Raw genomic sequence first — 19,363 nt, 5'->3', positions numbered from 1 at the left:
AATCGACCTCTCCCCCTTTCTAAGAGGTCTGTAAGGGGCGTGCATAAGCGCACCACTGTGCCTACCGTCCCTGTCCTATTGTCTTCTTTTGTTACTTTTTATCATTACTTATCTAATGTTTTATTTGTACAAATTACCACCCTATAATTATTTGACATAAATATAAATATAAATATAAATATAAATATAAATATAAATATAAATATAAATATAAATACTGTATATAAATATAAATAAAAAGAGAGTGAGGAAGTTATGGTTAGTAGAATTACACTCTAACGTCAAACACCAATTGTCGTTAATCCCAAAATGTTAGTCCTTCAAAGGGGAAATACAGAAAAACAGACATTAATTCCAAGATAGATCTGGAAGCAGAGAAATGTATTGCACCTGCCTATTTTCCCCACTGAACATGGGTTAATTTGAAAGAAGGAAAGAGGATAACCAAGCTTACCTTAGACGTGATCTTTGCCTCCGAAAGTAGATAAAGATCCCTGCAGCTCCCATAACAAGTAGTAAGACAGTAATGATACTCAAAACAACGGAACCAGCCATAGACCTTGGTTTCTCTTTTTCGCAGTAGTCACCACTATATCCCAACATGCAACTGCACCTTATTCTATGGTTTTCCACAGTACAGTCTCCTCTCATGTTGCAGGTGTCACTGTTACAAGCATGTGACCCCAAGCCATTTTGTTTGACCCCCTGCACCAGAGAGGGGTGTTGCCATATCCCTGCTGCAGGTCGTGTAGGTTTTTGCCTTCTTCTTGAAGTAAGGATCTGCGTAGTAGTAGTCGTTGTTGTACTTTTAGAGACAGTAACAGTAGTACTCTTGTGTTTTGTCTGTGGTTGCACATGAGCCTTTTTAGTGACAGGTTTCTTTGTGTGGATTTTGATGGGTGCCAGAGTTTTCTTTTCATGGAACGGTTTTGTTGGCAGCTGTGTTGTCCAGGATGGAGTTATTGCCTGGGGTTTATTGACAATGTAGTGACCTGTCAGTAGAGAACATCATTTACATACATCACTTCTGAATACAGCAGAATCAAGGTTGAATGTTTTGCAGCTGGCCAAAGGTTCTTAACAGAAAGAGTTAGCTGGGTTTTCTCCCCCCAAAACCCCTATAGTGTCTACTCAAAGGTTAGGTGTAGGGCATAGGGACAGGTCTAGGTTAGTGGAAAAACTGTCCTATCCTGTTGCTTAGATCAGTGTTTCCCAACCTTGGCATCTGCTCTGGCAATCTCACACTACTTACCAGAGCTTACAAAACTTTTGCCAGACCCATCCTCGAATACAGCTCATCTGTTTGGAACCCATATCGCATCTCAGACATTAACACCCTTGAAAATGTCCAAAGATACTTCACCAGAAGAGCCCTTCACTCCTCCACTCGAAATAGAATACCCTATGAGACTAGACTTTCAATCCTGGGCCTAGAAAGTTTAGAACTAAGACGCCTTAAACAAGATCTAAGTATTGCCCACAAGATCATATGCTGCAACGACCTGCCTGTCAGCGACTACTTCAGCTTCAACCACAACAACACAAGAGCACGCAACAGATTTAAACTTAATATTAACCGCTCCAAACTTGACTGTAAAAAATATGACTTCAGTAACCGAGTTGTCAAAGCGTGGAACTCATTACAGGACTCCATAGTGTCATCCCCAAACCCCCAACACTTTACCCTTAGATGATCTACAGTTGACCTATCCAGATTCCTAAGAGGTCAGTAAGGGGCAAGTACAAGTGCACTAGGGTGCCTTCCGTCCCCTGCCCTATTGCTCTCCTATATCTCCTATACCTTTCCTCTATTCCTATATCTCTTCTTCTATTCTTTCATTGATATATTCTATTCCAATATCTTCTTTTCTATTATTTCTTAGATATATTTTACTATGAGAATCTCCTCTATAACCTTCATCATGTATTTTACTATGTGTATATTGATATATACTCACTAAAACCCTCATTGTGTATTGGAATAAATGAATGAATGAATAAATAAATGAATGAATGAATGAATGAATGAATAAATAGTCCAGATATCTTCAAGTTGACATGGTTGGGAAACACTGGCTTAGATGGTACATAGCAGTTCAGGGTTCTTTCAATTAAACAGTGCCACCTACTGGTATCCAGAGAATGTGTCTACTTGTCCCTCTGGAACAAGATCCCACCTGAAACCTGTGGGCTCCTTCCATGTTTGATGTTCTCTAAGGTGCTGAAGACCCACCGGTTCTTCTCCAAGACATTTGGTTAAAGTGGATGGAACCCCTTGTTGGATGTGTTTTTAATCTATGTTTGTTTATACTGAGCAACTGAATTCCATCTTGTTTTGTTCTGCGTTGTGTTTTTATTATTTTTAGATTGTGAGCTGCCTAAATTTAGTTCGGGGGTCAGGAGGCACCTAAAGTTAAAAAAACCTAAAAGCTAAGCCATCACACTTTCATTGTCTGATAAATAAAGGTGTATGGTGGCATACATATAACCTCTAAAAATAGGCAATGCTTGCATTTCAGCTAGCCTGGCAGACTGACTCCCACAGTTCAGACGTGATCACCTTTCACTGAAGTTTATCTTCCTTCCTTCCTTTTATTGTCCCTTCTATAGAGATTCAGACTCATAACACCTTACCCGACTAAATATCCTGGAAACTCTGATCATTTTTATGTAAAACTGCTATTGTTGGATTAATATGATTGAAGGTAGCTAAATTTTGTTATACTGTCTGTAAAATTAGGCAGACTTTGACCACCTATTGATTTCAATTAAATTAAATTAATTTGACTTCTAAGCCATCCAATGGGACTCACTGATATTTTTTTTTTACCATCAACTGCAATATATTTCTATGCCTTGTTCTGTTTGGTTCTGTTTTGTTTTATTTTAATGTTTAATTTTTTGTGCTGGTCCAGGATGGTGAAAAAAAAAGATCTGATTTTGATTTGATCCCTTTTTTCATATTATATTTGCATCACTCTACTTTTCTGAAAAAATTGCAGAGAACTGCATTTTTAAATATGATACTGAATGTTGAGAGATATTAATCCCTTGTTTATGTGGCTAAAATTTCCAGGGAGAAGAACAAAAATGACTATGTAATTTAAACATGTCACACAGTATGTTTAGATTTGACTAATGTACTATTTCAGACATTTGATACCAAAACAAAACAACTTGAACCGGGAAATTTGATGGGAGCTTTAAAAATCTGATGCGCTAATCCCCTATTAATTTCTGAGTAACTATTGTTACGTGGAAACTACAGCCATTTGTTGTTTCCCCAAGCTGGTAGTCATAGAAGGTGTGGATTTTACTTTGAAATGGTCACTGAATTAAAGCAGGCTATTTTATGAAATAGCCATTTATTTTCAAACCCCATCTCGTAGTAAGTGCACCCTTCTAATGTGAATATCCTTCTCCTGCTTTTCCTTTTAAAATACTGTTTCATTACAATTGTCGTAAAAGGCAGGTGCTACATTATAGAACTATTGTATAAATTATTAACGCTCTGATTATTTAGAATCTAAATTTTAGATAACTTAAACCTTTTTTTAAAAAAACCAAGAAAAGAAGTCTTGTGATTTCAAAATGATTATGATGATTTCAGGTCACTATGATTTCAAAAACGTTAATGTGGATATGCCTAAAGCTGCTTAAATTATGCATGGAGAGCCGAGGAGAGCTGATATGCATTTGTTTGTACAGTGTTTCCTCGATTTTCACCGGTTCAAACTTCGCGAAATGTCTATACTACGGTTTTTCAAAAATATTAATTAAAAAATACTTTGCGGGTTTTTTCCCTATACCATGGTTTTTCCCGCCCGATGGCGTCATATGTCATTGCCAAACATTCGTCCACCTTTAATAAATATATTTTAAATAAAATTTAATAAATAAACATGGTGAGTAATAATCTAAATGGTTGCTAAGGGAACGGGAAATCGCAATTTAGGGGTTTAAAGTGCTAAGGGAAGGCTTGTGATACTGTTCATAGCCAAAAATAGTGTATTTACTTCCGCATCTCTACTTTGCGTAAATTCGACTTTTGCGGGCGGTCTCGGAACGCATCCCCTGCGAAAATCGAGGGAACACTGTACTAGGGAAAGCACCTTATTTCAGTAAATGCAATCAGCCTATCCAACATTCAGAAGTTTATAAAAAGCATTTGTGTTAAATAGACAATTGATTTTTAACATTTAACAAAAATCCCTTTTGACAACAGCTATCCATCCTTCAGGTATTAATGAACTGTTTCTCAAGCATTCATCTCTCTGATTGTTTCAATACAGGTTTTCATACTCACAATTCATCTCATCAGATCCATCTTGGCAATCAAGATTCCCATCACAGACTTGCTCTTTTACAATGCATTTGGTGTTGTCCAAGCAGGCATGAAAAGGCTCTGAGCATTTCACGGCTTTGATGCACAGAGTACTGCGTTCTAAAATGTACCCGGTGGTGCACCAGCAGCTTCGTCCATGCGGATTTGGTAAACAGATCTGACTGCATCCCCCGTGCTTTTCCGAACAACCATTCCTCCCTGGAAGCCACAAGACAGAAAATAATTGCTTCAGTTCTGTTTCCCACTGCAGAACATAGTAAAGCAAGGAAGGGACTTTTGTGAGTCCCGTAGATTGCAAGGCGATCAAACCGGTCAGCCCTGGAGGAGATCAACCCTGGCTGCTCTTTAGAAGGCTAGATCCTGAAGATGAAACTCAAATATTTTGGCTCCCTAATGAGACGGAAGGACTCACTGGAGAAGAGCCTAATGCTGGGAATGATTGAGGGCAAAAGAAGAATGGGAATTACAGAGAATGAACTGGCTGGATGGACTCACTGAAGCAGTCTGTCAGGCCGAAGCTATCATTTTGAGTTGGAGACTTTGGCCTGCCACAAGTAGAATAGTACTGTGGGAACTGGGGAGGGGCGGCTGCATGAGAGGGAAAAAATGCTGGCCACAACAAAATTATTTCCAGAGATTCAAGGTCATCTTTTGTCCAGCACCAGCCGGAAGTACAGGAGAGGATTGTGGACATGGAGAGACCCGGAGTGGTCCACGTGATGAACTTGTGGGTGTGGAGACAAGGGATGAACCTCCACCTGGGTGGAGAAATGTAGGAAAAGTTAGTATCGGGTTGACTAAAGTTCGTAAACAACATGACTCTGTTAATAAATTGGAACTTGGAAGGAGGCCAAGGTTTGGACTCTGATTTATTTTTCGGATGTTAATTGGAACGCTAACATAGACAGCAGGAGCTTCAATGGTCTCCAGTGGGAGGGTGGTTGTAGAGGACAGGTAGGCCTGGAGGGTTGCGATGGGTTGGACATGACTTTGCCATTAACAATAACAACAAGGAAGCAACTACTTGGCAATCTGGCTGGCATGCTGTTGACTTGGGAAGATATTCTGACACCACCTCACCAATTTCAACACCTAGAATAAGTCAATATATGAAATAGTCAATATTTTTCCAGACGGTATGTTTTCCAGGAGGGTCTCACTTAGCCTATGCCTAGGGGAGAGAGAGGCTCTCTATCCAAACAATGGTGGTTACATCCTTGTTCAGGATTGATGCTTAGAGAACATCCCATTTTTTGGTAGGTCTAAAACTTAAAACTTTTACTTTGCCAAAAAGGTTCCAAAGAATGGTATTGGGCAATGTAGTCCTGGTATCCCACAATGATAGCGGTGCCAAACTTGATTTCATTAAGGTTGCATAAGGGTTATGTTTGACCTTGGGGGAGCCAGGGTGGGCGTGGCTAGGGCAGGGATGGCCAGCTTGACATCACTCGTGTCGGGGCGCCTTTGATGTCCCAAGTGCTGTGCCAGTGCAAACAGACTCCCGAGGTTTTTGACTGCCAGCCTCCTGCAATGCTCTGTCGGTAAAAATGGAGCCTGGAAGGGCCGCGTTGCCGTTCACTGGCAGAACATTGCAGGAGACCATGGCAGTTGAAAACAGACCTCAGGAGCCCATTTTCGCTGGCAGAAGCACCGTGGGCCAGTCCTTTGCTGTTTTCAGGGCAGCCCCATGGGCCACCTCTAAGTACCTCATGGGTTGGATCTGGCCCACAGGCCCTTGACTTTGACCCCCCTGCCCTATGACTTCTCAAAGTTATAATGAACATTACCTTGTTGGTATAGTTTGCTGTAGATCTTTATATCCACAAGTTTCTGTTTTGTTTGAAACCACCAGTTTTCTACTATTTCCAGGGGACTATACCACACCTTTATTGCACCTGTTAGGAATAAATTTAGTCAGATTTGAGAAAACATTTTGCTGCTACACAGAGGATTGCTATCAATTTACAAAATACCACATGACACTTGATTATTATCAATTATTATCAATTTTGCCACTGGCTAGAACCTATTGATTTCTATTGGGATGCAATACCAGTAGTTCTCAACTTATGACCACAATTGAACCCAAAATTTTTGTGAATAGGAGAGACCATTTTTAAGTGATTGTTGCCCTATTTTATGACCTTTCTTACCACGGTTGTTAAGTGAATCACTGCAGTTGTTAAGGTAGTAAAGAAGTTATTAACTTCCCCGCTTCCCCATTGAATTTGCTTGTCAGAAGGTCAGAAAATCTGATCACATGACTCTGGGACACTGCAACCATCATAAATATAAGTCACTTGGCAAGGAGGATCTGAATTTTAATCATGTGACCCACGAGGATGCTGCAACAAGTGTGAAAAACTGTCACAAGTCAAGTTTTTAAATGTCGTCGTAACTTTGAGTGGCCACTAAACTAACTTACAACTTACTGTTGTAAGTTGAGGACTATCTTTATCACATTACATTATAACAGGCTAATAACTAGACTAAACACTGAACATTATATGAGCACTTGCCAATAATATATACTCTACCTCCGGACTTCTGCTGCCAGCCGAAGCGCCCGTTTTCACGCTGGTGGGATTCCCCTGGTGGGATTCCCATGCAGCATCGCGAAATCCGGAGGTGGGGTTTCCCATGGAAGGGAGCCTCAGGGTTATCCCACCAGCGCGAAAACGGGCACTTTGGCTGGCAACGGAAGTCCGGAGGTGGGGCATCCCAGTGGCGGCGGTGGGTTCATAAGGTGAAAATAGTTCGGAAGAAAAGGCAAAAAAATCTTAAACCCCAGGTTCATATCTCAAAAAGTTCGCATGACGAGGGGTTCGTAAGACGAGGTATCACTGTATTGTATTAATACGGCTGGAGGCAGGTTTTGAATCTGAACTCACAAAATATTAATTGTGCAAGTCTTGACATAAAAACCTGACATCCGCTTCCCTTGATTCTATGATATGTCATTGTTCTGAGTCAAGTAAATGACCCAAGTGACAAACTGCTTAATACATTAGGATTGAGCCACAGTGGCGCTGTGGTTAGAGTGTAGTACTGCAAGCTGTTTCTCCTGACCTCGGCTGACTGCAATTTGGCAGTTCGAATCTCAGTAGGCTCAAAGTTGACTCAGCCTTTCCATCCTTCCAAGGTGAGTAAAATGAGGACTCAGATTGTTGGGGGCAATATACTCGCTCTTCAAACCACTTAGAGAGAGCTGTAAAGCACTGTAAAGCGTTAAGTGCTACTGCTATCGGTGACACAGTACTTCCCCCTTCCTTGGGAATTCCTATAGCAGTGATGGCAAACCTTTTTTTCCCCAGGTGCCGAAAGACTGTGTGTGCGTGCTATTGCATACACATGAGTGCCCACACCCATAATTCAATGCTTGGGAAGGTCAAAAACAGCTCCCCCCGCCAATGCCCTCTGGAGGCCGGAAATGGCCTGTTTCCCAACTTCTGGTGGGCCCAGTAGGCTCGTGTTTCGTCCCCTGCAGGCTTCCCTGGAGCCAGGGGAGGGTAAAAATGCTTGGAGGCTCTCTGGAAGCTAAAAACACCCTCCCAGAGCCTCTGTGTGAGCCAAAAATCAGGTCACTGGCACACACATGCACGTTGGAGCTGAGCTAGGGCAGCGGCTCGCGTGTCAGAAGATATGGCTCCACGTGCCACATGTGGCATCCGTGCCATATGTTTGCGATCACTGTCCTATAGGGTTTGCGTTAGCTTAAGCTTGCTTACGATTGCGTGTTGCTGTTGTCCAGAACATCATTCCATCCCCTACAGCGAAGAGCATAAGGCCATGTATTCCTCCCTCAACAATTCTGTGCCCGGAGCCATCTAGACGAATGCTTTCCACAGAACCTTTGGCTGTAGGAAAGAGAGCCTAGTCAGCAAAGTAATACAATGGGAAAAAGGAATTGCACAAGACGTTTGATCAAAATGAAATAGATACGTTAGCCCTGGTATCATTGGAGAGGGGCAGGATATAAATCCAATTAATAATAGTAATAGTAATAGTAATAGTAATAGTAATAGTAATAATAATAATAATAATAATAATAATAATAATAATAATAATAACAACAACAACACACCAGATATTGTGATCATGGAGAAAAAGAAAGTATGGATCATCGACATCGCAATCCCAGGAGACAGTAGAATTGAGGAGAAGCAGCTAGAGAAATTAATGAAATATGAAGATCTAAAATCGAGCTGCAACAACTCTGGCATAAGCCAGTGAAACTGGTCCCAGTGGTACTTGGGACGCTGGGCGCAGTACCAAAGGATCTCAGCGGACATTTGAAAACCATCGAAATTGACAAAATCTCCACCTGTCAATTGCAAAAGGCCGCTTTACTGGGATCGGCAAACATAATTCTCCACTACATCACGCAGTCCTAGGTGCTTGGGAAGCGCCCGACTAGTCAGCAAAGTAATACAATAGGAAAAAGGAATTGCACAAGACGTTTGATCAAAATGAAATAGATATGTTATCTCTGGTATCATTGGAGAGGGGCAGGATATAAATCCAATTAATAATAATAATAATAATAATAATCATCATCATCATCATCATCATCCTTTATGGACTTTTCTTGAAACAGGACAGAAATTATGAGATTTCGAATGGATTTGATTACAGATAAGATATTGGATATGGCAAGAAGGCATCATTTGTTGCATTTTAAGAGAAGGGGATAAGTTACTTAAACTGAATAGAATGCGGGAAGTCATTTTTATATTTGTTTTCTATCTCTCTTATTTTTTTCCATTTCTGCCTTTCTTTCTTTCTTTCTTTCTTTCTTTCTTTCTTTCTTTCTTTCTTTCTTCCTTTCTTTCTTGCACCTTTTATTATTCGTTAAGGATTTCTGCAGTTTGTATTAGTTTTTGTTATTGTAATTACAATTCTTAATAAAAGTACTATTAAAAAAGAAGAACGTGTACTAGTCTAGGAGTATGGCCAGTTTTTTTCATGTGCTAGGGAAATGAGCTGAACCCAGAGAATTTGATCAACACATTAGACTGCTTACCTTGGTCAGCCCAATAGAGCCAAGTGCCAGCATCCACTATTGTTAAACCCACAGGGATCAGGGATCTCCTCCAGATTATTCTCCGCCTACTCCCATCCATAGCAGCACATTCTATCGTGGGATCGGGTAGGCCATGTTCACCACCTAAATCCACAATGCACATGGATGCAGTTGGGGGATGGACCACCACTGTGGTAGGGTTGTAAAGACCATCGCTAAGTACCACGTGCCTATATTTGCCTTCTGAGGCTGCCACTTGGACAGATGCATATTTATTGTCAATCCAATAGATGTTGGCACTTAGCCAATCCAGTGCAAGTGATATCACGGTGCCCTCGACTGGCAGAATCTTCTTCACAGAGGCTCTTCCAGTATCTTTAATAGCCAGGACCTTTATGAAGTCGTCATTTAAGTCTGAGAAGTACAATGCAGTACTGCGTACAGAGTAGTCCACAGCCATCAGGTGAGTTACATTACTCAAGGGGAGAGTGCTGTGCTCGGGGAGAGCAGTCTGCCCAGCTGTGGAACGCAGTTTTTTCAGGTAGACCTAGAGTTCAATATTAGAAACAACATTATTATAATAATTTCAGTTTACAAGGGCATTCAGCCATCTGCTCTAAGACAATCCGATCATAGCAGAAGCCTAGGACTGTTGAAGTCCATACAGCTTTTGCTACCTTGTGCGATGCTAAAAATACTATACAAGAGCTTCCATTCATTCATTCATTCATTCATTCATTCATTCATTCATTTATAGATTTAGATTTAGATTAGATTAGATTAGATTAGATTAGATTAGATTAGATTAGATTAGATTAGATTAGATTAGATTAGATTAGATTAGATTAGATTAGATTAGATTAGATTAGATTAGATTAGATTTGATTTGATTTGATTTGATTTGATTTGATTTGATTTGATTTGATTTGATTTGATTTGATTTGATTTGATTTGATTTGATTTGATTTGATTTGATTTGATTTGATTTGATTTGATTTGATTTGATTTGATTTGATTTGTATGCCGCCCCTCTCGGGGCGGCATACAAATCAAATAAATAAATAAATAAATTTATCTCTGTAACGCTTGACTACAAAGGGTAAAGTATCACTTTCCAACAGAATTTCAATAAGGTGTAAAAACAAAAGTGGCTAACTTTTGACAGAGTCACTCTTTTTTGAGAAAGGTGTGTGCTATGTTTCCAGGAGTGCTCTGTAAAAATTAACCTGTAGTCAACTACCTCTAGGTCTCTCCCTTGTGGGGTGCCTCAGGGGTCGGTCCTCTCCCCCCTGCTATTTAATATCTACATGAAACCGCTGGGTGAGATCATCCAAGGGCATGGGGTGAGGTATCATCAGTCTGCTCGATCCACAGCTAACATTAGAACACAATCTTTTGGCTGTGGCGAAGAGGGCGTTTGCCCAGGTTCGCCTGGTGCACCAGTTGTGGCCCTATTTGGACAGGGAGTCATTGCTCACAGTCGCTCATGCTCTCATCACCTCGAGGTTCCATTACTGCAATGCTCTCTGCATGGGGATACCTTTGAAAAGTGTTTGGAAACTTCAGATCGTGCACAATGCAGCCGCGAGAGCTATCGTGGGGCTTCCCAGATTCGCCCACATTTGTACAACACTCCGTGGCCTGCACTGGCTGCCGATCAGTTTCCAGTCACAATTCAAAGTGTTGGTTATGACCTTTAAAGCCCTACATGGCACTGGACCAGAATACCTCTGGAACCGCCTTCTACCGCACGAATCCCAGCGGCCGATAAGGTCCCACAGAGTTGGCTTTCTTCGGGTCCCATCGACCAAACAATGTTGTTTGGCGGGCCCCAGGGGAACAGCCTTCTCTGTGGCGGCCCCAGCCCTCTGGAATCAACTCAGCCCGGAGATTAGAACGGCCCCCATCCTCCTTGTCTTTTGAAAATTACTCAAGACCCACCTATATCTCCAGACATGGGGGAAGTGAGACATCTCCCTCAGGCTTTTATATTTTATGTTTGGTATGTATGTGTTGTATGGTTTTAACTGCTGGGGTTTTTATATATTTTTATTTCAATATCAGATTTGTTTCAATGTTACACTGTTTTATTATTGTTGTGAGCCGCCCCGAGTCTTCGGAGGGGGGCGGCATACAAATCTAATAAATAAGTAAGTAAGTAAGTAAGTAAGTAAGTAAGTAAGTAAGTAAAATGAAATGAAATGAAATGAAATAAATAAATAAATAAATAAATAAAATAAAATAAAATAAAAAAATAAAGTAAAATAAAATAATAAATAAATAAATATAGAAAGAAAGAAATAAAGAAAGAAATAAAGAAATAAAGACATAAAGAAATAAAGAAATAAAGAAACAAAACAAACAAATAAACAAATAAACAAATAAAATTATTTGTTACTAAGGAAAATTCAAATAGAAGCCACTTTGCTGTGCCAGCCTATTAAACAGCTGTAAGAACATTTCATTTGGGAAAATTATTTTGCAATAGTAGTGGTTTCTATTTACCTCTGCTACCAGTTCAGAAACGGTAGCGCAGGGGCAACACTTCTGCACATTTGCAGAGCGTTTTTTGATGACATCTACTACTGGATCGCCGTACTGGGCCGAACCGGTAGCAACCCATCACTGGTTTGCAGCTACCTTATTCTCTTTATTATCCAATTGAAAGTAATACCTGTGTAACATCTGTCTGGCCAACCAGTAACATGAATGCTGACTCCTTTAATGGAATGCAGGTCTTTCCATCACTGGATAGCACGGATTCAGGCGGGCAATGGCAGCTTCCTTTTTTGCTGGGGCTTAAGAGGCACATATACGAACATCCAACTTCTACACATGGATTAGGGGCTGGTGCCTGCAGAACTTCATGCACCACCTGAAAGCCAAAATTTCAAGAGTATGAGAATGTTACACCAGGAGTTTCAGGGCATCTCTATTATGCTCTTTGTATGTTCCTCCACAAAAATTACTAAAGGAACACAGACTATATGTACAATATAGTATATTCCACTATTTTCATCCATGGTCCACTTGCAGTCCATCCACTTTATGACTGTCTGTGTTTTCTTTCACTTGATAGGACTGTTAGATCTGTCTCCAAATCTATAACTGGAATGTGACTATCTTCTTTCTCATCATTCGATCTTCAGAGCCATATATCATCAAAGGAAAAAAAACCATTGATAACAAAGATTAAAAAATAAAAAGGCCAAGCAATGTCATTCAAATATTAGTATTCTTCATGATTGCCATAGTCTTTTTTCCTACCATCTTTATGAGTCCAAGAAAACTAAACAGTGTTTGTTTGTTTGTTTGTTCTTTCGTTCATTCATTCATTCATTCATTCATTCAATTTTTATTTATTCAATTTTTATGCCGCCCTTCTCCTTAGACTCAGGGCGGCTTACAACATGTTAGCAATAGTACTTTTTAACAGAGCCAGCCTATTGCCCCCACAATCCGGGTCCTCATTGGCAGCAGTGTTATCACCTTCACTTCTCTGCCATCAAATGTATGGTAACTATAAACATACTGGTTGACGTTACCCTTGTTTTCTTAATGTTCAATACCAATCAACATTTTTCTTTTCATTTATCCCATATGAAGGTAGATTGAGCAAAAGAAACAAACCTGTTCTATTAATAGAGAAATTTCTGAAATAAGAAAAAGTTGACTGAAATAATGTAAGATGTATGAAAGATCCTGTTAGTTTTAGAAATACAGGTAAGCATAGTTCCCTCTAAGCTGAGCAGTGAGCAATCGCTCACTTAAAAATCATCATCAACTCAGAGTTTTCCAAACCTGCCCAGAAGCCGAGAGGGAAAGAGTGAGAGGGAAGGAGAGAGAGAGGAAGAGAGGAAGATAGAGAAACAGATAGAAAAAAGAGAGGAAGGAAAAGAGAAAGAAAAAGAATGGGAGTAAGGAAGAGAGAAAGAAAATCAAAATCTAGTTTGAAACTAGCTCAACTATTTATGTGGCATTTTGATATTGATAGAGTTGCCCTATTATGAGCTCACTATTATAGACACACAGTATAGTATTTTATTTTGAAATTCTCTGAAGCAAAACAGGGGTTTTTTTATTTGTTTGTTTGTTTGTTTATTTATTTATTTATTATTTCTGTGCCGCCCAGTCCCGAAGGGACTGCCGCTCAGACACTATACTTTTCCGCCCACCCCCCAAAAAAATTAGAGGGAACACTGCAGGTAAGTCTTGCGACTACAATTTAGTCCAAAATTTCTGTTGCTAAATCAGATATTTATTTATTTTATTTATTGATTAGATTTGTATGCCACCCCTCTCCATAGACTTTGTCAAGGGAATTCTGCCCCATTTTATGACCTTTCTTATTCTACCATATAAAACTTATTTTAATAAGCCAGACCTGTTGCAAAAATACCTAAATTTGAAATTATTGCAATAGTCCTTGGAAAAGGGCGGCATACAAATCTAATAAATTATTACTATTATTGTTGTTGTTGTTGTTGTTATTATTATTATTGTTGTTGTTGTTGTTGTTTAGGGAAACTAGCTTAACTGAGTCAGGGGCGTCTGCTGGAATGAAGAAGGTGGGACAACTTGCTGCAGGAAAAAGAAATGGTGGGATAGAATAATTAAAGAACAGATGCAAAAGGAGAGACAAAATGAAATGTGAATGACAACATTTTAAATAATTTTTATGTATTTAAAATAATTAAATGGAATTGTTAAATTGTCCCGAGGTGAATTGTCCCACAGCAAGTTAGCCATGGTCAGATGGCCACAGAGAGTTGGCTGGGGTGAATTGTCCCCTTCTGAACAAATTACGCTATGACCAACAGTAGCTTATCGTATAAATGACTTATTCTTGGTCAAAATTCTATTATCAGTTACAATATAAATACAATACAATATCAGTATTGACGCAGCTTTAGTCTGACAAAGTATGGGGCTTGGCTCATACTTTTTGAAGCTCATAGATATGGCTCATGCATATTTGAAGATCCAGGCCAAATAAACCTGCCTTAACATTTATTCATTTCAAGCTAGAGGTATGACGTTGGCAAAGTAAAATAAAAATAGGCACTTATTCCAGTCATCAACCTTTCCATATTGTGTACTACTTGTGCAATACCTTTAGTCCATATGGTTGTCCATGACTCTTTAGGAGAACTGTTCTATTTTTGGCTGTCCTTTTATTTATCTTCTGTACTATCCTTGTTTGCATGTCAGACCAAAAGATGTAGTCTTCAAAGACACTCACTGAGAAGGGACTATGTATCTCATTCAGCTGAAATATCTGAGGGAAAAAAATATTGTTAAGAGATGCATCACAGCTCAGGGACTGAGATTTTATTTTCAGACACACTAAAAGATCTGGAAGTCGGACACATTCCCACTTTCAAAGAAGGGTGGCATACAAATCTAATAAATTATCAGCTTTACTCTTAATAATAATGCTGATTATTATTATTATTATTATTATTATTATTATTATTATTATTATTATTTATTTCCAGAGCTATGGGTGGAATTCTGAAACAACTTAGAATCCTACCCAGAAAAGAGCAAGATGATGACATTATCAGAAATGACACTTTCCTTTAAAACAGGGGTGTCAAATTCAAGGCCCGGGAGCCAGATGTGGCCCACAGGATACTTAGATCTGGTCTGTGGGGTCACCCTGGAAACAGTGAAGGATCAGCCTGCGGTGCTTCTGCCAGTGAAAATAGGCTCCCAAGCTCCGGTTTAGGCTGCCACGGCCTTCTGCAACCTTCTGCCAGTGAAAACAGGGCTCCGTTTTCATTGGCAGAAGGTTGCAAGAGGCCATGACCGCCTTCTGCCTCACGAATCCCAGTGACCAGTTAGGTCCCACAGAGTTGGCCTTCTCCAGGTCCTGTCGATTAAACAATGTCGTTTGGCGGGACCCAGGGGAAGAGCCTTCTCTGTGGCAGCCCCGACCCTCTGGAACCAACTCTCCCCAGAGATCAGAGTTGCCTCCACCTTCCTTGCCTTTCGTAAGCTCCTTAAAACCCACCTCTGTCGTCAGGCATGGGGGAACTGAGATATTTCCTCCCCCTAGGCTTATAAAATTTATGCATGGTATGTCTGTGTGTATGATTGGTTTCTCAAATAAGGGTGTTTTTTTTTAATTAACTTAAATATTAGATTTGTTCATATTGTTTTATTATTGCTGTTAGCCACCTCGAATCTATGGAGAGGGGCGGCATACAAATCTAATGAATGAATGAATGAATGAATGAATGAATGAATGAATGAATGAATGAATGACAGCTGAAAATGGAACTCAGAAGCCTGTTTTTGCTGGCAGAGCGCTTGGGCCATCACAGGAGTAACATTGAGCTGGCCACGCCCATCCTGGCCTCTCCCACCCCGCCCCGAGGTCAAATACAGCCCCGATACGGCTCTCAATGAAATTGAGTTTGACACCTCTGGTTTAAAACAAACAACTCAAATAAATTCTTGCCTGCTTCCATAAACATTATGTACATATAGTTGGCAATACCTTCATATCGCTACCATCCAAAAAGGCTGAGCCAATGGAGTGAAACTTGTCATCAGACCAGAAAATTCTCCAGCTCAAGAAATCAATGGCTAGGCTTGTGGGCCAACCAAGTCCATTATCAATTACCACTTCTTTATTACTTCCATCCATCCCTGCTTTCTTGATTATGGATTCAACGCCTATTTCACACCAGTACATAAATCTAGGAAAGAGAGGATAATGTGACATATATTTTTAGAATGGAATTCAACTACTATGGCTTACAATGCTTTCTAGAAGGGTTATTGACCACCAAGTTAGATGGCCCTCATTGTAAATTTTATTTAGCGTCCCAGACAAGAAGTCCCACTAGTATTTCAGAAGATTTCAATCTAGGGAGACATTAGTATCAGAATTCTTTTGGTTAATGTCTCTTCATATAAATCCTACATTCTTTGGAATTTAAAGTTAGATCACCACTCTCTTTTTATCCAGTCATGAATCAGATCTACAGTTTCGGCACAATCGTGGCATCATATACCTTGGCTCCCATTAAGCATGGAGCTTGGGGGAGGGTAGACTACTGTGTTAAAGCTTTTTTAAAAAAAATTTCTGTTAAAGCTTAATACATCTGGGGTCTAAGCCTAACCCTTCAAATGGGCCGTTGCATTTGCCTTTAAATAGTATTAGAGCCAAACTAAATAAAAACATTATTTATTATTTTGCATCCATATCATTTAAAAATTTTGGTAATCTGAGAAGTTTTCATTTTGAGATTCTATTCCATTCCCAAGAGAAGGGTCATTTCTATCCCATGTGCATAATATACTCCACGTGTTTGTGTATGTGCACATGTGTATCTCTGCAGCTAAGAGTAAGCAAGGTGACTAACAAAATTAAGGCAAAATTGAAGAGCTTCATATAGTGCAACATGGTATTATAGACTCTAATTTAGTCCTCTTACCAATAAAGGAGAAGACCAAGAAGCTATCTAAATAAAAAATAATGATGATTCAATAAAAACTCCCAAGAAATATATTAAAATGTTTTTAAATTTTAAACTTTTAATTTTACCAATACCAAACCAGACTGCAGAGCAGGGTCAATACATATTAAATTGGCTTGTAGGTTTAAAAGGCTCTCTGCAACCTTTATTCAAAGGTAGGGAATGCTGCAACCTTGTGCTAAAAAATACCCTCTTCAGATCAAGCTAATATCCAGCCATTTTGAACCATCTTAAAAATGCATCTTTTCTAGCTCTTAACTAGATAAACAGCAAGGTATGGGGAAAGGCACACGGTGCTTTATATGACAAGTTCCAGGGACTCTGCCTGATAGCAAACTGGTAGCCAGTGTGTGCCTTCAAAATAGTGTGTTATGCTTGCTAATCCTATGTGGCAGCCTCTTCCAATCTGTAACAGCATCTTGCTCTCTGGTGAAGCTCAATTCAGGGTTTCCTTGTATACATAGCTTCCCAAAAGCCTGTCTTGAGGTTATCAGTGCATGGGTCCCTGTGGTTAAGTTATCTCTGTCCTACCCAAGCTCATTGTTTCCCAACCTTGGCCACTTGAAGATATTTGGACTTCAACTCCCAGAATTCCCCAGCCGACTTCTGGGAGTTGAAGTCCAGATATCTTCAAGTGGCCAAGGTTGGGAAACACTGCCCTAGCTAGTAGATTAGGTGAAGCTGAAAAAAGACACTCTTTCATAGGGAAAGCTCCAGTCATGCATCTACTTCTTCAGAAGGTTGCAGCCAGTCCCAGGTAGACAATTCTATGTTGTCCATAAAACAATCCTCCAGGATTCAACTTCAGCTGAGTATTTCTCACCTATCCCATCACATTCAAGTCTGGAGAAGCTTCACTTGACTCTGATGTCTAGGGAATTTAAGCTGGGCATCATAAGCCTAATGACAAAACTGTTACAGACACTGAATAATCCCAGGAAAAGAGTGGAATCTCCTTATTAAATGAACTGCCAGCATATGTTCATCCAGTGCTTTTATGGGGCATGGCCTAACTTCACCAAGTTCCTAAGAGGTCAGTAAGGGGCGTACATAAGTGCACGAGAGTGCCTACCATCCCTTGTCCTATTGTCTCTCCTATATCTCCTATATCTTCTCTTCTATACCTATATCTTTTCCTGCTATTCTCTCATAGTTATATTTCATTCCTTTATTTTCTCCTCTATTCCCCCTTTAATACATTCTACCTGATTATATCCTCTCTAACTAATTGTGTATTATTGTGTACTGGACAAAACAAATAAATAAATAAACAACTGTTACACAGCAGGCCAAATAAATTTGATGATCAGAGTATCAAAAGCTGCGAACAATCTTGCCTTTGGTTTTTTAAATTTTGTATCTACTGTGGTTAATATTTGAATATTTATCACTTTCATTGTTAATTGCCCAGGATCACTTTGTAAAGTGAGATGGGCAGCATATAAATTTAATAAATAATAAATAAATCAAGCAGAATCAATAGAACTGTACTCCTATTTTCTTTTCTCTAAAAATATCCATTTGCCTTATCAATTACTATTCAATTGTATACCATAACTGGACAGACCTGACCATACAGCAACAAGAGCTCAGACAGTGTTTTCAAGTCACCCCCCACTGAAATATCTTCTCTAAAAAGACAACATTAGCGACTCAATGGACTCATCTATCCATCTTGTTTCTGAGATCTATTTCTAATTCTTTTGAACCATTCCAACAAGCCCAAGCCAAATAGAAAAGGCTTACCTATCCAGTGGGTGGAGAATTAATGACCGTGGTTGCTCCAGATCCTCAAGAACCACTGTATAGACAGGATTTCCCTTCCAAGTGGTATTCAACCATGTAGCCAAGATCTGTCCTGAGATACCGTCAGTCCAGTAAAGATTCCTTCCTAACCAGTCCACTGCTATACCGTCAGATTTGATGCCTGTAATCCAATGTTCGAAATGACAGAAATGAACATATGCAAGTTTACAATCACAAAAGCTAGGATCTCAATGCCATATATATATATATATGTATGTATGTATGTATGTATGTATGTATGTATGTATGTATGTATGCATGCATGTAGGTATATGTATATGTATATGTATGTATATTACACAGGGCAAAACCCGAACTCAGAACAATCTACATATATCTATATCTATATCTATATCTATATCTATATCTATATCTATCTATCTATCTATCTATCTATCTATCTATCTATCTATCTATCTATCTATCTATCTATATATATATATATATAAATAAAATTAATTGTGTTGTATTCCAACTTTCAAAATAAGCAAATGTATTTTTTTTTTGCTTTTATCTATCAGCCTGTTATCTGTCTATTGTTAAGATTTACAAACATTTGAATGGGAAATATCAACCAACATCTCCTGTGAAGTCAGTAATTACAAAGCAAAATTTTATTACAAATTGTTTTTTAAATAGCCATATAAGAGAAAAGACATCCTGTTCAGAGGGTTTTGTGCAGAGTATCTCTGGTTTAAG

The 19,363-nt window shown here is 39.3% G+C and overlaps 1 protein-coding gene across 1 annotated transcript in view; it reads right to left on the bottom strand.

The window, feature by feature from the left end:
• LOC139162108 (low-density lipoprotein receptor-related protein 4-like) overlaps positions 1-19,363 on the bottom strand; it is a 98,743-nt gene that overhangs the window by 3,849 nt on the left and 75,531 nt on the right. The window contains exons 18-26 of the mRNA XM_070742144.1: positions 18,605-18,785; positions 15,874-16,075; positions 14,482-14,646; positions 12,043-12,243; positions 9,369-9,915; positions 8,074-8,202; positions 6,133-6,240; positions 4,307-4,543; positions 455-992 (exon numbers count right to left, since the gene is read on the bottom strand). Of these exons, the coding sequence (XP_070598245.1) occupies positions 455-992; positions 4,307-4,543; positions 6,133-6,240; positions 8,074-8,202; positions 9,369-9,915; positions 12,043-12,243; positions 14,482-14,646; positions 15,874-16,075; positions 18,605-18,785 (2,308 nt within the window). The remainder of the gene's footprint in view (positions 1-454; positions 993-4,306; positions 4,544-6,132; positions 6,241-8,073; positions 8,203-9,368; positions 9,916-12,042; positions 12,244-14,481; positions 14,647-15,873; positions 16,076-18,604; positions 18,786-19,363) is intronic.

This window comes from Erythrolamprus reginae, chromosome 2 (assembly GCF_031021105.1).
Source record: "Erythrolamprus reginae isolate rEryReg1 chromosome 2, rEryReg1.hap1, whole genome shotgun sequence".
NCBI classification, from domain to species: Eukaryota; Metazoa; Chordata; class Lepidosauria; order Squamata; family Dipsadidae; genus Erythrolamprus; species Erythrolamprus reginae.
This window is presented reverse-complemented; position numbering and strand designations above follow the sequence as displayed.